The 20,487-nt window shown below is 58.2% G+C and overlaps 3 protein-coding genes and 1 long non-coding RNA gene across 20 annotated transcripts in view; 1 reads left to right on the forward strand and 3 right to left on the reverse strand.

Annotated features, from left to right (window-relative positions):
• Nucleotides 1-2,627, reverse strand: part of MYO9A (myosin IXA) — a 188,275-nt gene extending 185,648 nt beyond the window's left edge. For all 13 annotated transcript variants that reach the window (XM_067004001.1, XM_067004002.1, XM_067004004.1 and 10 more), the window contains exon 1: nucleotides 2,528-2,627. The gene's annotated coding sequence lies outside the window, so the exon portion shown is untranslated. The remainder of the gene's footprint in view (nucleotides 1-2,527) is intronic.
• A 91-nt stretch (nucleotides 2,628-2,718) lies between these two features.
• SENP8 (SUMO peptidase family member, NEDD8 specific) lies at nucleotides 2,719-9,297 on the forward strand. 5 transcript variants are annotated; one of them, XM_067004008.1, is made up of 4 exons: nucleotides 2,719-2,874; nucleotides 3,142-3,279; nucleotides 4,316-4,407; nucleotides 6,660-9,297. In XM_067004008.1, exon 4 carries the CDS (start codon nucleotides 6,703-6,705, stop codon nucleotides 7,339-7,341), a length of 639 nt encoding a protein of 212 aa, XP_066860109.1. In that variant the 5' UTR covers nucleotides 2,719-2,874; nucleotides 3,142-3,279; nucleotides 4,316-4,407; nucleotides 6,660-6,702; the 3' UTR covers nucleotides 7,342-9,297. The 5 variants fall into 5 exon arrangements, with proteins under 5 accessions (XP_066860109.1, XP_066860108.1, XP_066860111.1 ...); XM_067004007.1 differs by lacking the exon at nucleotides 4,316-4,407 and having other exon boundaries at nucleotides 3,142-3,300; XM_067004010.1 differs by lacking the exon at nucleotides 4,316-4,407 and having other exon boundaries at nucleotides 3,142-3,277.
• On the reverse strand, nucleotides 3,516-10,615 carry LOC125185084 (uncharacterized). The gene is made up of 3 exons (XR_007170032.2): nucleotides 9,786-10,615; nucleotides 9,330-9,444; nucleotides 3,516-4,596 (listed from the first exon to the last, which is right to left on the reverse strand). It is a non-coding gene; the product is annotated as an uncharacterized lncRNA (long non-coding RNA).
• Nucleotides 10,616-12,404: 1,789 nt separating this feature from the next.
• Nucleotides 12,405-20,411, reverse strand: GRAMD2A (GRAM domain containing 2A). Its single transcript, XM_067004005.1, has 11 exons — nucleotides 20,285-20,411; nucleotides 19,965-20,078; nucleotides 19,713-19,761; nucleotides 17,467-17,539; nucleotides 17,285-17,388; nucleotides 16,439-16,537; nucleotides 15,434-15,505; nucleotides 14,268-14,330; nucleotides 12,776-12,929; nucleotides 12,604-12,703; nucleotides 12,405-12,516 (listed from the first exon to the last, which is right to left on the reverse strand). Exons 1-11 carry the CDS (start codon nucleotides 20,389-20,391, stop codon nucleotides 12,405-12,407), a joined length of 1,047 nt encoding a protein of 348 aa, XP_066860106.1. The 5' UTR covers nucleotides 20,392-20,411.
• Nucleotides 20,412-20,487: the final 76 nt, after the last annotated feature.

A 20,487-nucleotide genomic window follows, 5' to 3' on the forward strand; every position in this document is an offset into this window, starting at 1 on the left:
CAATAAATGTACTTTTAAAGGAATTGTACTCAACAGCTCCACGGTTTGAATGAGAACCAGAATTTGGCAGAAAATGGCCTTCTAATCAGAGACACGCTGCTTGTTGTGCCCACTAAGAAAAAACAACTCCAAACCTGACAAATGCCTTGAGAAACACTCACATCACTTCTGCTCACAGTTTTGCTAAACGCTGGCAGCTCGAGACCACGAAAACTTCGGGATTATGGAGCAAGCTTGGTCCCTGACCCCATTCTTCGTTGCTGGCTTTGCGTGTGGAGCCGCGGAACCAGCGCGGGGAGCAGCATCGTCCCTGTGCTCCCAGTACTCCCCCTGTTGACTCGCGGCCGACGCGAAGGAGCGATGGATCCATCCCCACTGGGATCCCGAGGTGCCGGAGCTGGAAACCATCCTTAGGGAAATCAAGTGGCGGACAGGCAATTAGGATTTCTGGTACAGCCCTGCCTCGAAATGGGCTAAATTATGGCTGTACAGGTAACCTCAGGTTTCGTGTTTCTCGGGCGCCTGACCTCGCATGCTTAACATTCTCAGAGGTTTTCTTGCAAACCTGATGAATGCTCACTAAAACGGACATGAGAAGAAATAATTCCGGCGCACAGCATTTAGATGTTTGGCCCAATATGAAAAATGGAATCAAAGGTTCCCAAAGATTTGAGCAGAGTACTACTAGGTGGCACATGGAAGCACCCGTGTTTTTAAAAGATACTGCAACAGCAGACGTCATGTCAGCCACTTGATACCTTTAAATCTTACAATGCAGATCCCCAAAAAAGAAAAAAGAAAAAAGGCAAAACTGAACTTTACAAATCATAACTGGAGCTGTGGGCGCATAGAAGAAATAACTCTGAGGCACGCACACACTGCAAAGCTGAATCTACATTTTCATACTCTTTAAGAAATAAGAGAATCAAGCGACCCAAATGAGGCAGCAGCTTGGTTCCCTTCAGATTCATCAAAGTTGCCACTGAATGGGATTTTAATCTGTAACGTCATCCCCGTTCGTACACTGCTAGTATCGAGTCGCACCATCATTGATAGACCGGGAAACAAGAGCTTATCACTCGCCTGTCACGCTGCTCAATTATCTCCCCTGCTCCAAGCAGCCCGGACCAAGAGCTTTCAAAACAGCCTTGAGGATGGAAAAACGGGGCCAGAAGGGAGAGCTGCCATGAGCAGAGCAAGGAGGTCAGCCCGCAGGTCCTCTAGGGCAGGAAGCACAGGGAAACACCCCAGAGCACGGCGCGGGCATCCCGGCGCAGAACAGCCCTCGATAAGGGAGAAGAGCGCAATTTTTCACTTAAATTTAAACGACTGGATAAGCCGCCACAATTGACATTTACCCAAAAACGTCAGGGCAAGCGTGATTATCACGCGGCCCCGGAGCAAGTGACCGAGGAGGAGATGCCGCCTGGCGATAACGCCTGCCTCTTTGACCCCAAAGGCAGCCCGGCACGGCGGTGCTCCGGCCTCGTCCCTCGCTCCCGTCATCCCCGCCGCCGCCACGCACGGGAAGGCGACACTCACGCGTCGCCTCCAAGCGCTCCTCGGGGAGGAGAACCCGCAAAGTCAGCCCGAAAGCCATTTCCCCAGCTAATAACCTATTTACGGCGACGGAACGGTTCGTTCAAGCGCGGGCGGCCGCGTTATGGGTTTGGCGCAACGCCGCGCTGGGGCTCTCTCCCCGGAACGGAGCTCTCCTCGCCGCCACGCCGAGTTCTCCTGAAATCGCTCCCTCCTTGGCGCACCGGGCGGCGTGGGCTGCAGCAGGGGCTGGGCGAGCCGCGACCCCCGCTCCGAGCAATGCCCGGCCCGGCTCCGGGGCACGGAGCGCCACAGAAGGAGGCTGCGAGGATCTGCGAGGCGAAGCCCGCAACAAAAGGCAACCAGCCGCCCGCGTGCCCGGCTCGGGGCACGTCCCCGCCTCGTCGCGAGGGGTATTCCTGACGGGAGCGAAAAAGGGGACGATTCTCACAGATTTAGGAAAATTCCAGAAAGCAACAGTGCCCGCACCTCCCCGGGAAGGGTCTGGGGGGCCGCGGAGGGAGGCGCAGGGGAGCGGGGGCACGGGGATGGCGGGGGGGCGACGGGGGGACGGGGGGTGCTGAGGGGACCGGGGGGGTCCCGGGGGAGGCGGAGGGGACCGGGGAGGGGATCAAGGGGGGGGGCCGGGGGGTGCCGGGGGTGACTGGGGGGGGACCGGGGGATGCCGAGGGAGGACCGGGGGGTGCCGAGGGGGAACCGGGGGGTGACGAGGGGTGCCGGGGGGATACCGGAGGACACCGGGGGGGTACCGGAGGACACCGGGGTGCCGCGCCGAGGACCGATTCGCCGCGGGGCGCTCCCCCGGACACGCCGCCCGGCCCCACGGCCGCTCCCCCGGCGCTGTCAGCCCCCCCCAGCGCCTTCCCGCTCCCTCCCCGCCGGTACCTCCGCGGGCGGAACAAAGGCGCGGGGTGCGGGGGGACCCCCCCCGGCCCCCCCTCGGCCCCCCTCAGCCCCCGCCGCTCACCTGGGGGGTGCCGGGCGCGGCGCATCCCGGCCGCCGCCGCTGAGGGGCCTCGCGCCGCGGGCGGGGGGGGGCGGCGGGGAGGGAGGGAGGGAGGGAGGGAGGGGCGGGGGGGGGCGGCTCGCGCGCTGCCCGCCCGCCTGCCCGCGCGCCGCCGGGTGGGGACGGGAGGGGAGGGGGGAGGCGCTGGGGAGGGACACGCCCACCCCGCGCGAGCCACGCCCACCCCCGCTAGCCACGCCCACTACCGGGCAGCCCCGCCCCGCTCGCCCCGGCCCCGCCCGCTTTACGACGCGCCGCCCGCTCGCTTTACGGCAGCGCCCGGCAACCGGCCGGCGCCGAGGCGGCAGGTGAGGGAGCGGCCCCGCGGTTTTGGGGCGAAAAGCGGGGAAAAAGGGGCTGGGGGGGGGGGGGCGGGTGATGGGGACGGGCAGCGGGGTGCCCGCGTTGCTCTGGGGGTGTTTGCTTGCCGGGGAGGCTGAGGGGGGAGCGGGAGGGGCGGCCCCGCAGGTCCCAGCCCCCCCGGGCCCTCCTCAGCCCTCAGGAACCGGCCGCAGGCAGCGTGAGGCGGTGCCCGGAACGCCCCAAAACAACAGCCCTGCGCCTTCTGTTGCCAGCTGCTTCAAAACCCAGGCTCTGCCTCGCATCAGGAGCCCCAGCCGGTCACGGAGCAAGCTGGGGCCGGCAGCCGCGGCCCCCTCGTCCCGCCGCGGCGACCCGGAGATGCGAGGACGGCGGCCGCCTGCGGGACCCGTGTAAGAGCGCGGCCTTGTCGGGTCGGTAACCCTGCGGGGGTCCCAGCGCGCGGGTGGGCTTGCTCCTGGGGCTGGGTTGTGGCTGAAGTGATTCTTTATCCCTCTCCCCACTGCTCCTGTCAAAATCAGGTAAGCCAACACGGCTCTGAGGAGCAGGGGATGACGGCTTTCACAAATCCCAGCTGCTGACGCGCAAATAAAGCGAAGGAGCCAGACTCCTGCCAGACTCCAACCCAGAACAAACGTTCCAGGCCTGCATCAGTGTTTATTCCTATTTTCATGAAAATCTTTGAACAGAGCATGCCAAAGCCTTCAAGGAGGCAAATCCTGGCTGGGTTCGAGCCGAGACACTTGGAGCCCAAAGCCCCTTAATGCTGGATGCAATGGGATCCACATCCTGGCTCCTCTGTGAGTTCGCCTTTACCATCAGCGGGAGCTCTCCAACAGCGGATGCCTTCCGCGACACGGTGCTTTTGGTCCTTGCCGCTGGCCTCGAGCAACTCTGAAGGGCGCGTGGGGCTGCGGAGGGTTTTCCTGTGAGGTACCCAACGCAACTCACAAGCAGCTTCACAAGTGCCAGATGGCGGCGAAATTACAAGTAGTAGCTCGTGGTGGTAAGGCACTTGCTATAACCATTCTCCCTTCCTGACTGTAGGAGGAGGCCAAATGTCTCTTTTTTTTATCCTTGACAAAAAAATAAATAAGGCTGTGTTGCTGCAGAGTGGAAAATTAACAGAACACAGGATGCCCGCATCTGTCCATTGCCTATAATCTCATTTCAACTTGCCTGGAAAGCTACTGGGTGTATTTTGTACATCTCTGGGAGATAATGACGCAGAAAAAAAATGTGGTAAAGGAGAACTTGGGGCTCCGTATGGGTATGTGTAAAATTATGTGAGCAGTGATCCTCTGACCCCCTTAAACTGGTCACTTTAGGTTTGCGTGATGTACGGTGCAAGAAACAGGGTTATAATTAGGCACGGTACTGTGTTTCTGGGACTTGGTTTGGATTTTTTGTGTTGTTTTTATACCACAGGCTGTTGCAAAGGATTTGCTCCATAAACTTGGAAATGGTTTGAGTTCATTAACATAGGAAGCGTGTCCAAATACCATTGTGCTTGACTCAGTGTAAGTAACAATGAGTGCTCCCCTTCCTTTTCAGTGACTCCTGCAGCTTGGCATGTGCTGGATCTATCGGTGATACACAAATAGTTATTAGCTCGTCAAGACGTTCTACCTCGGCCCTTCCTTCCGACGTATGACACATGCAGCATGTTTCAGCCGTTCTGTTACTTGCAAGTCACGTGTGCTGCGGCCCTGCCAAGAGTTATTAGATATAAATCTCTCTCAGTTTATGCATACCTGGACAGGAAAGGCTTTTTCATGATTCACATTGCAGTGAGAAGCACAAATCATCTTCCTGAGGTGTAAACAACAACACGTGATTTCTTTCCCCTATCATAACGGATAATTAGTGTCTTCTTTACAGTGAATCATACCGAAGCAATCTTATCATTATTAGTTTGCACACAGCGCTTCAAGAAACCCCAAGATGTTTTCGTGCCGCGTTTCACACAGACGAGGAAAGGGTGAGGCAACAGCACTGCTGCCGTCCTGAGCCGCTTTACTCCCAGACGGCCAAAGAGAAGCCTGGGGGCCGATGGTGCATTGCAGCAGCGGAGCAGCCCAGGCAGAGGACGGGGGAGTGGAAGGAAAATAGGGCTGCTGCAGTGGGGTGAAAGCAGCTGTTTCTGTTCATAAGATCCAATGGCTAAACCCCCCTCTGGTCGCAGATGGTTCACCATCGCCTGCTGAGCAGCACCTCCTAGCGTGCTGCCCAACCTTCTCCTGAAAACACTTTAATCCTCCCAGCCAGGAAGGCAGCAGCTTCTGAGAAGGAGCTGTATGTAAGATAGAGGTGGCCCTGTCGCTGGGCTGAGCGGTAGGAAACAGGAAAGAACAGAATTAGTGGGTGCACAAATAAAACAAAGCAGAAAAGAGGCAGACGGCTTGCCTGGCAAACCCAGGCGAGTCCCCTGGAGATGTCCTCAAACATGTGGGTGGGGAGACCGAGGTGCTAGCGTCTGCTCGCATTTCCAGATGGCTCCTAAGGATAAGCGGCCACTGTTTGTGGTAAGCAGGCACAGATTAAGAGGGCAGAGTGTAGCCTGGACAAACAAGGAGGAAAAGCTCGAACAGAGCGGGTCAGGGCGAGGCCCCGCTTCTGTCTGGAGGGATGTGAGCGCTCAGCGCGTCCAGACTGATGGGGGAGGGTGGTGAGCAGCCAGGTGGCCGCATTTGCCTGCGACGGCCAACAGCGAAGACGAGCAAAAGGGCTTCAAAAACAAGATGGAGTGACTCAACCTGTGTCCGTGCTCAATTTCAAAACAGCTTGGAGCTGGGAGAGCTTGAGGCATCTGATCCATGTGGCCGGTTGCTGTGCCCTTCACCAGGTTTCCCTGCTACCAGAGATGGGAGGGTCTGACGCAGTACTGACACTCTTCCCTTCTCAAGACACCTTCATAGCCATGATAATACACCTGGTGCAAGAGAACTTCCTGAACCAAAATTCAGGAAGCTTACAATAATCGGTATAAGATGTCTTTTATGAGCAAAATTTTGGTGAGTTAAAACCCAAGCTGAAAGACAGAGATACTTGGCGGACTTCAGAGCTTCGCTAGTACAAGAACTACTGATATCTCTAGCAGGTATCTAGAGAATTGTCCTAAAAATTCCCACAGTAGGGAACTGGTTTGTTTGTGATCCTGTTGTGCTTGGCTTCTCCTTACTCACCGCTGCCGTGCCTCCTGTGCTGGTGGACCAGCAGGTTTTCCTGGAACAGCTCATGCGTCTGGCACAGAGCTGCGGTACTGTCTGCTGGGCGAAGGGGGACGTATGCCATCAGTCAGACTTGAAAAGACTTTTTCTAATGAATACCAGTGGTGCAAAGCATTACAGTGGTGGTCACTACGCAGGTAAAACACTGCAATAGTGACTGATTTCTCCTAGGTGAAGATTTATGTGGTTCTTTTTTCTGTGCAAAGCACGGAGCTGAAGGAATGCCGGCAGTTTCTGAGCAGGAACTGCTTTGAAATCACCCACAGCACAAATGAAGATTGTAACCATGAGACTTTTATCTCATCAGAGACACACACTGCTCCTAGAGCAGCACGAGGGGCCAGCTCAGCCTGTCACATGCTGCAGACGAGGAGCCCGTCCTCAGCCTTGCCCTCTGGCAGGTGGTGCCAGTGCTGCTCTTTCAGCCTGGGAGACTTGGTCTTCTGCTAGCTGAGAAGGAACACGAGACAGCTGTGGCTCTGTGTCTTGTCAAAGGCATGGTCTAATTGCCTAATTTCTCTTCTACCCTTTCTGTGTTGCAGCTTCTGAAGTTTCCTGGAGCGCAGCGGCCCCTACCCGCGCAGGATGGACCCTGTTGTTCTCAGCTACATGGACAGCTTGCTGCGGCAGTCAGACCTTGCCTTGCTGGAGCCCCCGAACTGGCTTAACGATCACATCATTGGCTTTGCCTTCGAGTACTTTGCCAGCGACCAGTTCCAAGAATTTAGCGATCAGGTTTGCTTTATCAGCCCCGAAGTGGCTCAGTTCATCAAATGTGCCCTTAGCCAGGAAGAAATAGCCATATTCCTTCAACCGCTAGACCTTCTCCACAAGAAGCTGGTGTTCTTGCCCATCAACGACAACTCCAACCAGGCTGCTGGGGGCACGCACTGGAGCCTGCTGGTTTACTTCAGGGACAAAAAGTGCTTCGCCCACTATGATTCCCACAGTAAGTGCAACTCTGTCCACGCCAAGCAGGTGGCGGGAAAGCTGGAGGCCTTTTTGGGCAAAAAAGGGGGCAAAGTGACCTTCGTGGAGGAGAAGGCGCCGGCCCAGCAGAACAGCTATGACTGTGGGATGTATGTGATATGTAACGCTGAGGCTCTGTGCCAGGGATACTTCAGGGGCCACCAAGAGCCTTTGCTGCAGCTCCTCACCCCCTCCTACATCACGCAGAAGAGAGCAGACTGGAAAGCCCTCATCACCAAGCTCGCCCAGAAGTGATGCTCGTCCCCACCACCGCCTCTCCTGTCCGCAGTCACCCCCCCCAGTGCCTGAGGGAGGTGCCCACGCGCAGGATTTTCCCCCAAAGAAGAATGTAACCCCTCCAGCACTGCCACAACCCGCAGTGCCCTCCTCCCAAAGCCTTAGTCTCCTCTGGAAATCGCTGGCCTTTGAACTTCCCACCAGTAAAGCCCCTTTGCTTTCAAAGGAATCTTCCTATCAGTGCTGATTTATTTATTTATTTATTTATTTTACACTAATTGCTGTGGCAAAATGAGGTGCTAAAGATAGTTCTCCACCTCTGCCCAGCAGGCAACACGCCCTCATTAGGTGGCTTTAATTAGCTGTGGGCATTGCTCTTCTGGCCAGGTTTAGCAATCCCCTTTAAAACCAAGTCCAAAACACTTTGTTATGGGCTTTCCTAATTTGTGCCTACAGCTCAGTGTGTTTGAGAAGCCTAGGATTTAGCAGCAAGGCTGCAGAATGCATGACGCTGAGATGATTGTGTCAAGTAGTGAGACTCAAAAAAGAATGCTGTGATTAATTAAAGATTGGGGCAGGAAAAAAAAAAAAGCTGTGTTCTTCAGATAGGTGCTCCTAAGCTGCGTGAAGGTTGCCTTTTTTTTTTTCCCCTCACCCTTTTTTCCCCCGTCCCCACCCCTGCCTGCTCTGATTACAAATTAAAGCCTGCCTCTGAGCTGCTGGAAGATTAATAGGAAGCTGAGAAAACAAATCCTAGGAAAGGAAACTTAATTGAGATGGAAAGTGACACTCAGGCTTTGAAGTTTCTTTTCTCATTACAATTTTAGGTCATCTCTGTTTGGTGGGGAGGGTTCTGCAGTGCTCCCCCAACTCTTGTTATCATTTGCTGTGCTTTCTCTAGCACAAAACCAGTTCTTGCATTGCTCCAGATTAAAAAAAAAAACATACCAGGGAGAACAAAGGGGCAGAATTTGAGGTATAAAAGCCAAAGATAAGCGCGGTCTCCTTGAAGCTCAAGATTCAGTCCTTAATATACTTCTCTCACGATCGGCCTACACGAAACACACCTTTTCCTCCAGTGCTGGACTCCAAAGGGGATCTAAGAGCAGATCCTGTTAGTAAGAGACAGGACTGGCAGCGAGAAAGCAAACAAGATGGCGTTGCAGGATAAGGAATAACCTACAACCTCCTGAGAAACGAGGAGCCAGTTGTTTGGGTGGTGTCTGGCAGAGCAACCACACCTCTGGTGCCAACTGGATCAGGGAAATCCAGGGTAAAAATAACCCGCGGAAGAGGTGAGGGTTTGTTTTCAACCTGCAGCTCCTCACCTGGCTCATCCACAGCCCAGCCCCCGAAGTGCTGGTACCAGCACAGAGTATGGCCAACTGTAGGATGGGGCGGAAACATCAATTTCCCTTGTTTTTAAGAAAAAGGTAAGTAGATGCAGCCCCACAGGCTCCTCCAGAACCCAAGCAAACCATCACAGACAGTGGTGGGGTGAAACGAGGCTCCGAGCCATTACTGACAGCAAGCAGCCAGCAGCACGGGGCTCTCCTCCCAGCACCAGCCCTCCCTGGAAAATCACCTCCACCCCTCAGACAGATCCAAAAACACAAAAGTTGCCCAAAAGGGCATCGAGTTGCTTGCCAAGGCGATTTCTTTTTGAGCACGGGGCCCACGTGGCTGAGACGGAGCTACACCACTGCCGCCAAGGCTGAGAGTGCCATTACCCAGGTGTAACACCTCCACGCCCCACCGCCTGCCCCGCAGCACTGAGTGCAGACAATCACTGCTCAGAGACTGCAGATGAGCTGCTCATCGAATGCAAATGAATACTTCTGTCTGTGCTGTGACAACATCAACTCCCTCATCTTCCTCCCTGCCCAAGCAAGAGGAGGGAGTGAAGGAAGAAAACACCTCCTGGGTCCCCCTTCTTCCTGGGGGAACCATGAATAAAATTTAATTTAAGCCCTACACTTGTCGTCCTTTCTTTTGAGAGTACTTACAGCCAGCACCTAGCAGAGCGGTGGCTCCGGCTGTCCCGCAGCACCGTGGCATCGCGTCTGTGGTGGCTGTGACTCGGTGGTAGAGTCCTCCTCTGTGCAGGCACCGCTCCTGGGGCTGGTAAAACAGTAGAGATTTGTGGAGCCGGTGAGTGCAGAAACTCCACCAGCACCTCGTGGAGCCTGTGTGGTCTGATTCAACCGCTCACGATGGACATCCGCCTGCCCGAGCCTCTGTCCCACGCCAGGAGGCTGCCGGAGACGGTTGGTGCACCCCAGGCTTTTACGTGGTGTTTCTTTACACAAAGAAAAGTAAATACGCTCAACCAGGCGTCACCGAGCTCAGGAGAACAAACAGGAGCAGACAAACACCCTCCAGAAAAGAAAGCAACCGGCTTCCGGTAGAAAGGAGCTCCCAAATCACACCAGGGTCCCAAAAAAATTAGAAAAACTCCAAACCTTCTCTGCAAGCATATACGGGAGAGCAGGGGAAACCAGGAGGGGCAAGTTCCCAGTGCTGGGACAGAGAAAATTCCTACACAGCCTCCAGAGAGTGCGTGCAGTGCTCACACACGCCTTACCTAATCACCCCGTGAGCACTTGCGTACGCCCATGGGGCAGGCGCGGGGTGGTGGCAGCGCCCCGTGGCTCTGGCCAGGCACCTCGCCGCTGCGCTCACCTTCATGGCTGGGAAACAAAACCCAAAAAGGTGGTTTTTGAGGGAGAAGCGGGGGGAGATGGTTCAGTTTCTCCTACTTTGCGTTCGCTGTGGGATGCCCTTCCTGAAGTACAAACAGGTCAGCATGGAAACCTGCTCCAGAAGCCTCCTTTCCCATGTGAGGTTTTATCCAGTCCCTGCGGTGCTAGCCCAAATAAGCCAGGTCCTGCATTTACCCAAACGGCCCTTCGCTTCTGCCTGCCCACTGCCGTGACCGAGCCAAAACCTTTTTGCAGCATCCCTGCCTTCGGTTCAGCCACCAAACACACTCCCTGCTGGGCTAAAACCACCCAGAACTGTGCAAATACAAGAAAATAATAACAAAAAGAGCTTGGCATTGCACAAATAACCATTCAGGGAGCTGTGCCAGCCAAACGAGAACGAGCCCCTGAAGAAAGCATCGCGGTGCCTTTCCTGTGCCAGTGAAGGATGAGGAGCACCCCAGGGTGCTGAAATCTCCCCAAAAACCAAGGTGGTGAGGTGCCACCTGGCCTCATCCCATTCTTGCTGTGCCCCCAAAACACGTGCTGAGGGTCAAGGGCGGCGCTGAGTACTGTAGGGCCAGGCTGGGAGGGGGATTTCTGCTGTGGTTGCTTAATGAGGAGGAGGAGGAGGAGGAGGAAGAGGCAGCTCGAGCCTGTCCCCCCGGGCCCCAGCAGCTCAGCACCCCACCAGCAGGCTGACACTGTCCCCAAGGTGCCCCTGCCACGCGCTGTAGCGGCAGTCCCGTAGTCTTTGCTGCCACCTAGTGAAAAATCCCTCCCTAGCACTTCACCCCCTGCTCCCCATGCTCTGGGTTTCCCAAAAGCTGTCCCTGGCCCTGTAATTTGGAGATAAACCCCGGGGAACCTGTCCGGAGATCCCTGAGGACCCTTCGTGGCACTTACCTGGCGCTGGAGAAATGGCACTGAGCGCCCCACGCACATCCCAGCGTCCCCCAAACGGTGCCAGAGCACTCCGTGTACCTCCTGGCCTCTCCTACACGGTGACGTTTGGGGCTGAAGAGACGTCTGCCAGGGCTGGCCCAGCTAGGGCTGGCCCAAAGGGATGCCACCGGTCCCAAGCCATGGCATGAGGACGATAACCAGGACCTCCTCCCAACACCAAAATGTAAGCTGTCTCCTCGCCCTCCTTGCACAGAAGGGACACGGTCAGCAATGAGCCAAAGCTCCTGGGACAGCCCAAACACGCGGGAGCACCGAGCACCCCGCCCCAGGGCTCGCAGCCCTTCCCCAACCCCGGCATCGACACAAGGATGCTCGCGGCAGTGCTAGAAAATCGTGGTTTTATTTCATTTAAAATACTTTCACAGCCTTGAGCCAGGCAGCGAGCTCTTTCCCCAGGGCTCAGGGATTTGGCCCCATCAGCACTTTTAGTTCCCAAAAAACAGGAAAAACAAAAAAAAAAACACAAAGAAATAGCACAGGTATCCCCTGCCTTCCCGACACGCCACACAAGGGAAGGGTTCAGACAAATCCTGCTCGTTCCGCGCAGTGACGAGGGTTAACACACGAAGGGGACGTCGCCATCCCGGCTGTTCACCCGTGACAGCCAGGCCTTTTGGGACATCTTAACGAGGCGAGCGGGGCTAACGAGCCCTTGGTCCAGCACCATTCCCAGGCACGGTCCCTGCAGAGGACGCCTGTTGTGGAGGACCCTAAAGTGCTTTGCGTGGGGCCGCGCGCCCCAAGAGGCCCCTTTACTCCAGGACAGAAGGGGCTGGGGGGAGCCCAGGCTGCGCCCCCATCCCCGCGGTGTCTGGGCTGCAGGAGGGGCTCACAGAGAGGGACAAACAGGCCGGTGCAGCTGCACGTGCCCCAGAGCTTCACCCAGGGCAGACGCAGCTCATCCATGTTTACAGGGCTCCCGGTGAGCCTCAGGTCATCTTTCAACACAAAAACCCACGTCTGGAGTAAAAACCAGTGACCATTTTAGCAGCAAGTCTTAAGGGGGGGCTCGCTTCCCTCCCCGAGCCATCATCCGGTGCTAGGGCACATCGGCGTCGCGGGGAGGAAAGGGGTTCGTAGTGGTAGGGGGAGTTGGCACCCGCGGCCGCGAGCCGGCCGGGCAGTCCTGCGGGGAGCAGGAGGCAGGAGGAGAGGTGTTTGGTCCCGTTTTACCGGCTGAGGGGAAGCCGGGCCGCGTGCGAGTCGCGGGGTTCGGCTGGAAGACGGCACCGGTCCCCCCTGGAGGGACGCCACAGCCATGCTGGCCCTGTACACAAAGTGCTACCGTCTGGTCCTCGTCCTGTGCTGGGGGTGACGGTCACCTGGAGGCAGAGAGCGGGGTGAGATGGGGTGAGCACAACCCGCCTCCCAAAAACAACCCCGTCTGCGGCGCTCGCGCTGCCCCGAGGGTCCTCACCTCCTGTGCCCGCGGGAGAGGTAGTCCCGGTTCAGGGAGCAGAGCTGCTGCTCCAGGCGGAAAATGCGGAACGCCAGGTAGGAGGAGGACACGACCAGGAGGCAGATCCTGGGAGAGGAGGAACAAGCACCAGTGCTCAAGCACACCCTGCGTGCCCCACCCTCCCCAGACCACGGCCGCCCGCGGCACGCTTACAGCACGATGAAGATCTTCAGGAGCTGGTAGTCGGAGGGTCTCAGCTCCGCCACGCAGCTCTGCTCCACCTCCAGCTCCTCCTCCGTGTTTATTGCACTTTCTGCAACGCAAGCCGAGAGTCAGTTTCCGCGCCTCCTCCCACACCGCGTCCCCAGCCGGGCGCAGCCCTCACCTGAGGCCAGGGGCTCCTCGGAGGTGAAGCTCTCCTTGGCGCTGAGGCTGCTGACGGAGGCCCGGTGGATGCACTGGTAGTCGGCGTCCGGCAGGGACAGGGAGAGCGACGCAGGCGACACCTTCCTCCACTTGCCCTCGGGGACGATCACCTCCTGTGGGGAGGAACCGGCGGTGCCAAGGGGGCCGGATTCACACCCGAACCCTCACGCAGCTCCACTGAGCACAACCACGTCCAATGCATCATCGTGACGTCCTCCGTGATGTCCTCCACAGGGACAAAGGTCCCGTGGAAGCACCAGGAGATTGCTGCCAGCCACAAGTCACGCCTGGAAAAATGTTTTCAACCCCTGGGATGCCCCATGCAGCTCCCAGCTGCGTACCCGTGGCCTCGCCAAGGAGTGATGAACTTCCCAAGCTTGGGCTAGGGAAAGTTTTGGGACATCTCCATCACGTTTACTGGGGAGCTGCTGGCACCACAGCAGCCTCCTGAGCATGTCCAGCAGAGGACACGGCACTCCCCTCACCTTTAAACCCGCATTTAAAACACCCGAGGGCTGTTCCCCAGTGCAGTCGAGGACCTTCGCGTTGCTCTCCAAGCTGCCAGCCGAGCTCTCGCCCACCACACACCTGCCAGACCTAGCCGCGCGCCCACAGCTCCTCTCAAGCTGCGCGCCGCAGAAACGCACTCGCTTTCTAAATGTTTTGACAGAAAAATTACACAGACGCTGCACAGCTCATCCCAGGCTAAGCGGAAAACCCACTCCCAGCCAAAACTGCGTTCGGTGCCAAGAGACGCTGGGGAGGGCAGCAAACGGTTCGTCCCCTTCGCCTACCGCCTGGCTCGGAGCTCGCCTTGTCCTTGTCACCAGCCTGCCTCTCACGTCGCAGCCCCTTGCCTGCCTCCTGCTGGGCCAGGGACCAGCACGGCCCTTGCTTTTGGACGCAGCAGGGCCACCAAGACACAGCAGACACCCCACTTGTCACCTCCTGGTCCAGCGTGGGTACAACGCCGAAGGTTCGGACCAGCAGCCCCACTGCAGCCCAGCCCCGCGATGGCTCGGTGCTCCCAGCAGTGTCACCGTGCTCCCAAAGCCACGCGGGACCAGCACAACGCTGCCACAGCCGCCGGGCACTTCCAGCCAGCAGCTCCCTGAGGACCAGCCAGAACAGAAAATAAAACACTTTCTTTTTTTGGGGTAATCCAATCACATTCACAAAGTATTATCGGTGTTCGCAGCTGGGAGCTGCATCAGTTTCAGAGGTCGCAGTGAGAGCTGAGAAGCGTTTTGCACTCCAGTCGGAATTTTATGGCTATAAACAAACCCCAGGGAGTGGCTGGCTGTGCCGGTGGCTGGCGTTCTGCTGCAGACTTCCCAAATCCTTCTCTTGACTCTCTTGTTTTTTTTAAAGCTGTTTCTGCCCCATCACGACAGATTGCTCCTGCAGTGCCCTGGGCTCTGCCAGAGCCGTGGGTGAGCCCCAAGCCTTACCAGGGACACGGCATCAGGCTCCTCCGTGAACTCCTTCAAGCTCAAGCTCTTCTTACTCGAAACCTGGAGGGAGAACAAGACGGGCGTTACGACCCACCTTCCTCCTCTTACCGCCTGCCACCCCTCTCCCTGCTCCAGCTGGAGTTACAAAATTAGATTTTGAGGTTTTCAACTGGTTCACTGGTTCCAGCGAGTCTATGAAGATGAGCTGCTTTAAAGCTTACAAGCATCTGATGGAGTTGCTTCCCATTTCAAAAAAACAAAACAAAACAAAACAAAAACACAACACCCAAAACCCAAAAAACAGTGAAATGCAAAGGGTCCCAGCCAGGCAGAGGGGATGAACCAGCAAATAGGGGGAAAAGGGAATGTTAGAACAGAGCTGGGTTTCTGACCCAGGTTTCTCACAACTTTTCATCCACCAGGTGAAAAGCTACCCTGAGAAATCTCATATTTGGGAAGTCGCACTGAGCTTCTGGCAGCACACAACCTGTAAAATGTTTCTTAATGGCAAACCAGTATTTCCACTGGATAAATATCCACGCAGGAGTTTCGGGGGCAGAGCTGCTGTGTCCCACTGGGTCAGGGACAGGGCTGAGTCACCCAAATCGCTGTCCCCGCACACCCAGGGGACACCCATCCGGGCAGGAATGGCTCCAGCACCACTTCCCACGCACTTCAAAGGCAGGGAGAAGGAGATTCGTGGTAATCCTCACCTCCAGCCCGAGGACTGATGGATTTCTTCCCCACCGCAGGCTTTTTAATTCAGATTTTTTTTTTAATTTTATTTTACTTTATGGCATTTCCCACCCCCCACAAACTTTAGAAGATCTGGGGAAAAGTCAGCGATGCGCATACTGGCAGAACAAGTACTGCTAGCAGATTATAAATATTGCATCTACACACCCTGGGAAAGCGAGAGGAGAAACGCTGCGGGCTCTGCCCCACTCAACCGTGACCCAGAACAGGTCCCTGGTGGCTCACGGGGACAGGACACCTCCGTGACACCCACGCGACAGGGACAGGCTCTGTCCTGCTGGGATGCTGAGCGCGGGTCTGGCCCCGCGATGCTCACCAGCACGTCCCAAAGCAGGACACAGCCACCGTGACACTGAGACACAGGACGGGGACAGCGGGACGCGGAGCCGCGGCGTGGCATGGGGTACCTGCAGGTGCGTGCAGACTCTCCGCAGCACGTCGTACACGCTGTCACGGGAGATCAGCGACACAAAGATGTACTGAAAAACAGAGAGAAGATGCTGGGAGACGTCTCCCACCACCCCGAGTCTGATCCTTCCTCCAAAAGCGGTCTGACGTGGCCGAACAATTTCTGCTGCCAGGGGTTTGCTGGAGCACCAGTGCTCCAAAGACAGGGACAGGCGGAGACGTCCCGCCCTTCAATCTTCCCCCTTCGGGAGCTGCGTCCCCCTGCCCTCCCCCAGGTATTTATCTCCCTGCTGAGTTTTTCAGCTGCTATTTTTGCTGCCTGCTAAAACACGGAGCAGATTTTTCAGGGCCAGTTTTGCTCAGCTGCTGTCCCCACAGGCTCTGAGCAGGACGTGGTGGAGAACGGGGTCAGGAGAGACCAAAAGCATCCCCCAGACCATGGCTCGGTCCGACACGCAGAGCCCACAGGATGCACGGCGCAGCCAGGACGGCTGCAAAGGGCAGATGGATTTAAATGCCCAAATCCTGTGCTGTGTTACCCCCTGCTAAAATGCCATCCGCGTAACGTTGCCACGAGCAGCAGCCTTGGCAGGCAAGGACTCGGAGCACTGAGCAGGACTACGTCAGCACATTTCAGCAGAAAACAAGCAGCGCATTTTAAAAGCTCAACCACAGCTCAGACTCAGCCCATTAACCAAGTTCTCCGCCAGCTTAGGTTGTATTGTGGCCCAAACCCTATCCCCTCCTCGGGTTTAAGAAGTTTAAAGGTTTTACTCAAGCCTGGCAAGGATCTGCCAGGCTCGGCCGGGTTTTGCTTGGGGTTTGCTTCAGCCAGAAACAAAGTGAAATTCAGGAACAAAAGCAGAGCTGCAGTGTTTGCCCTGGCCAGCTGCCAGCACAAAGAGCTGCGCTCACTCCCTAAACAGCCCGCGGCTTCAGCCAGTGATGCGAGACCTTCGTCCCCCCATAAACGCCGCAGGGATCCCCGGGGAGGGCCGCGTTACCTTCCTGCTGGCGGTGGTGGTGATGGCCAGGCCGTTGGGCAGCAGCCGCGCCGTCTTGTGCTTTTTGATGAGCTGGACGGAGACCACCGGGATGACCACCTGGAGGGGAAAACACAGGGCGAGGGGATTTAGCGTTTCCCCGAGATGGGTTTGTCTTCACTAAAGGTCATGGCAACCCCCCAACGTTAAGCTCAGCGTGGAGTCGATCTCTGCTTGATGAAAACAGCGAGGACGCGGGGAAACCATCACCCAACACAAACACAGCAAGTCCTTAAGGCTCATTGCAAGAGTTCCTGTAAGCAGGGTTAAAAACAAGGCAAGCTGCAATCTGTGGCAGAATAACTTCATCGAAACGTGCTTAGCTTTGGAAGTGCAGCACCTCACTTCCATCAGATATATTTGTTTAAAGCTGCCAATATAAATAATTCAGTTCTTCAGCCCAGCTTTAAAGGAAGTCATTTCTCCCAAAGATTCCCGTCAGCCACAACGTTAACTGGGAAACGTCAGAATGTAAATCAAGCAGAAAAGTGAAAAGAGATTCAAATCTCCCCCCGAATCCTCTGGAAACCTTTGATCTTCCTTCAGACACCGTTGCGGCTTTTATGAGGTTTTGCATTGGGGAATTTTACACCAAACCAATATTTGTTTTCCCGAGGCGGATCCTGCAGGTTATCGGAAGAGGCAGAGCCACACTCGATGCAAGCAGCTCTCCCCGTTGCATCGGAGGCTTCTGAAGGCAATTCCAGTGGCACTTGGGTGTGGGAAGGGATAAGCAGGCTGCCACAAGAGCTGTTTGGGACGGGGCGAGGGACACGCGGGGCACCCTGCACCCATGCACAGCATTACCTTGATGTCCTTCCCGAAAAGGTTCGCATAGAAGCAGAGCCAGTTGGGGGAGATGTAAAGCCGTCCCTGGATGAGGATGTCCCTCTGGAGCGCACAGGAGCAAACTGCAAGGCAGAGCAGGGTCAGGCCGGGCGCCAGACCCCGTCGGCCCCTCGCTGCCCTCCCCTCGCCGCGCTGCCCACCTTTCAGCACGCTCTCCTCCGTCGGGATGTCCTTGAACAGCTTGTGGTACTGCGAGTTGTACTTGCTGGCGGCCTGGAAAGAGAGCAGAGCAAAATTACCCGATGATGAGGAAACCCAAAACCACCCTGCTGCAAATGTACCCAGGCTGGGGACATCGGGACCCGGCACCACGAGGACAAGGGGCTCAGGAGGATCTGCAACAGCAAACACCGCCCTCCCAAAAACATTTCCACCAAGCGTTTATCTAAGGAGACGCCCAAGTTTCTGCTAGGATAGTTTTCTGCTGGGCTCATCTGCAGCCCATTTATTTTGCCCAGCGGATTCTCTCTCCTTCCGCCAGCTCTCCCCCGATGCTGGGCACGGCGACGACACTTGCTTTGCGCCCATCGCGCCGCGCCATCCCGCTATTTATAGTCCTGGTGCCTCCTCGATGTGCGGCTCGGCAGCGGTTTGCGCCTTGACACGGCGGTTAAATAACGCTGAACGCCAGGTAAATGCACAGCGGAAGTTCAGCTCTTCACGTTACATCCGCTCAATTGCTCCTCCAAGGCTGTGCGGGCAGATTTGCACCCCTGTCCCTCCGCCGGCACAGCTGAAATCCAGGGCAAATGCACGAGGGAAAAGATGCTTTCCCAGGACACGGAGAAATCCAGCACAGCCCTCCTGCGACAAGGTCACCCCCGCCCCGCGCACCTTGTCACTGGATGAGCTGGGTTTTAAGAGGATCAAGGCTCAGCATCACCTGGGGGCGGCTTAGGCACCCTCCAGAGAGCCGCCAGGCTGGTGGTGAACATCGGTGGGAGCTTCTCAGGGCTTTTAGGGGGGACAAAGGGGACCAAGCCACCCCTGGACGTCTCTTCAGCCCACAAAGCACCTCCAGTCCCAGCACAAACCCGTTGCCATCTCAGGAGAAGCACCCAGCTGGCCTGGCGGCCTGCCCGGCACTCAGAATCCTCCCAGATGCCTCTGAATAATCGGCAAAATATTTTGCTAAATATATCCGCTCCGGCGCAGCGGGATGAGGAACGTCCTCGCCGGGCGCGGGCAGCAACGCGCCTGCTCCCTGCCAAGCGCAGGAGGCGAGGCAGAAGTGGGACAGGCCGCCTGTTCTCCTGAGAAACCCCCGAGCGAGGCCGAAGGAGGGGTCAATTCCCAGCAAGGCTGGGCTCATTTCCGAAGAAAACACACCCGGGCCCTCAAAAAATGAAAAATAAACGACGGGATTAGGAGCAAGCAGGGGTGGCTCTGTGTGTGGGGGAAGAGGAATTTCTCCATGCCAGCCCCTTCCCGACGCAGCGACACCCCGCCACGCGGGGCAGCCCGGGTGCCAGCCCCAGGCTCCTGCTACGTTAAAGAGCTTCTCCTGGGCACGGGTCTGCTGCCGCTCCAGATGTCCGCCTGCTCGTACGGAGGCTTTGGATTACCTGGGATGATCTCCTGCGTCACGCCGCCAGCTGGAGCGGGTTCGGCTTTGCCACCATGGTCCCACGGCCAAGGACTGCCCTGGTCCGAGCACACGGAGCGGGGTCTGTCTGGGGAGCTGCTGCGTGGGGACAGGGCTCCGTCCGCTGGTCAGGTCCTCCCTGAATTGCTTTCAGAGCCGCAAAGCCCAGCGGGGAGAGGTCTCCTCCACTCCTTTCTCTTCCTGAATTGCTTTTGTCAGTGAGTGAAAAGTTCTACCTCAGATGCGATTTGAGCAGCCAAAAAGGCTCAACTGGAAGTAAATTGATTCGCTTACAGTCAAACTTTCGGCTTCCTCCTTTGCTCTGGAGAGAAAACCCCCAAAACGTTTGCAGGGCAGGTCGTGGGTCGCACACAGACACGAAACGGCCGCCGGCTCCCCCTGACCCAGGCCGCTGCTGCTTCACCTTCAGCTCCCGCAGCCCAGGGCGAAGCCCGAGGCCCCGCGGGCTCCTCTCCTCTGGCACGCTCGCGCTCTGCGACGCGGCAAGCAGCCGGAGCCGGGGCTGCCGGCGAGGGGCACGGGGCAGGCGTGATGCAGAGGGCCCAGATGGCCGCGGGTGGGGAGCCGCCAGCCTCCGCGCCTGCAGGTGCGGGAGGTGGGAGCGCGGGGCTGGCTTCGTCAGCGGGGAGCAGGCCGGGGCAGGAGCCGGGCCTGCAGGGACCGAGCTCGGGAAGGCAGCGGTGCGGGGCGCGGGGCGCGGGGCGGTGCCGCGGGTCTGGCTCTGCTGCGTGGGGCACCTCCGGCCCCGCGGCGGGCACGGGGGGCTGTGCCCCGACTTACCGCCTCCCGGGGGCATTTCTTGATGTCCTCGTCCTTCAGGGCTTCGAGGCTGCGCGACAAGACGAGAGCCGGGTGAGCGGGGAGCCGCGGGGCTGCCGCCCGCCCCCGGAGGCTGGGGGGCACGGGGAGGGGCCGGGCCCCGTGCGCTGAGCCCAGCGGCCTTACGGGGACGGGGCCGCGGCTGCCACAGCCTCGCTCCCCGGGAAGGGGGGGGGGGGGCCGCAGGAGCCGTCCGCGCCCCCCGGCCCTCACCTGCCGTCGAGGGACTCCAGGCTCCGGTGGCCGCGCGCTGCCTCCAGCTTGTGGCGGCCGGGCATGGGCTCGGGGCTCCGCGGGGGCGCCGCCTTCTCGTGCATGGGCGCGGCGCTGCGGGGGGAGGCGCTGAGCGCTGCGGGGGCCGCGGCACCGGGGCCCGACCGCCCGGGGAAGGAAAGGGGCGCCGGGGCCGGGACCGGGACCGGGCTCGGGCACCGCCCGCGGCCCCGCACCGGGACGAGCGCGGCCCCGCGGGACCCCGGCCCCCGCCGCGCCCCCCCCCGCCCCTCTCAGCGCCCCCCGGCCCCGGCCCCCACCTGCGCGGCCGCCCCGCGCTGCCCGGCGCCGTCGCTGCCTCGCGGCGCCACGCCGCCCGCCCATTGGCCGCCCGCCGCTCCGCCCCGCCCCCGCCCCGCGCCCCCATTGGCCGCCGCCCCCCGCCACCGCCCCGCATCGCCTCACGCGCGCGCTCCGCCCCCTCGGGGCAGGGAGGAGGAGCCTGCTACGGCCCCGCCCCCTT

The sequence above is a fragment of the Anser cygnoides genome, chromosome 11, assembly GCF_040182565.1.
Source record: "Anser cygnoides isolate HZ-2024a breed goose chromosome 11, Taihu_goose_T2T_genome, whole genome shotgun sequence".
Lineage (NCBI taxonomy): Eukaryota > Metazoa > Chordata > Aves > Anseriformes > Anatidae > Anser > Anser cygnoides.

Excerpts from the sequence above, each read along its gene's own strand:
- SENP8 (XM_067004007.1), top strand. The coding sequence starts at position 6,703 with ATGGACCCTGTTGTTCTCAGCTACATGGACAGCTTGCTGCGGCAGTCA.
- GRAMD2A (XM_067004005.1), bottom strand. The coding sequence starts at position 20,391 with ATGGGGGCGCGGGGCGGGGGCGGGGCGGAGCGGCGGGCGGCCAATGGG. Across the intron at positions 17,540-19,712 it reads AGAAATGCCCCCGGGAGGCG|GCCGCCAGCAAGTACAACTC; the intron begins GTAAGTCGGGGC and ends CTCTCTTTCCAG. Across the intron at positions 12,704-12,775 it reads CGAGGAGCCCCTGGCCTCAG|AAAGTGCAATAAACACGGAG; the intron begins GTGAGGGCTGCG and ends CTTGCGTTGCAG.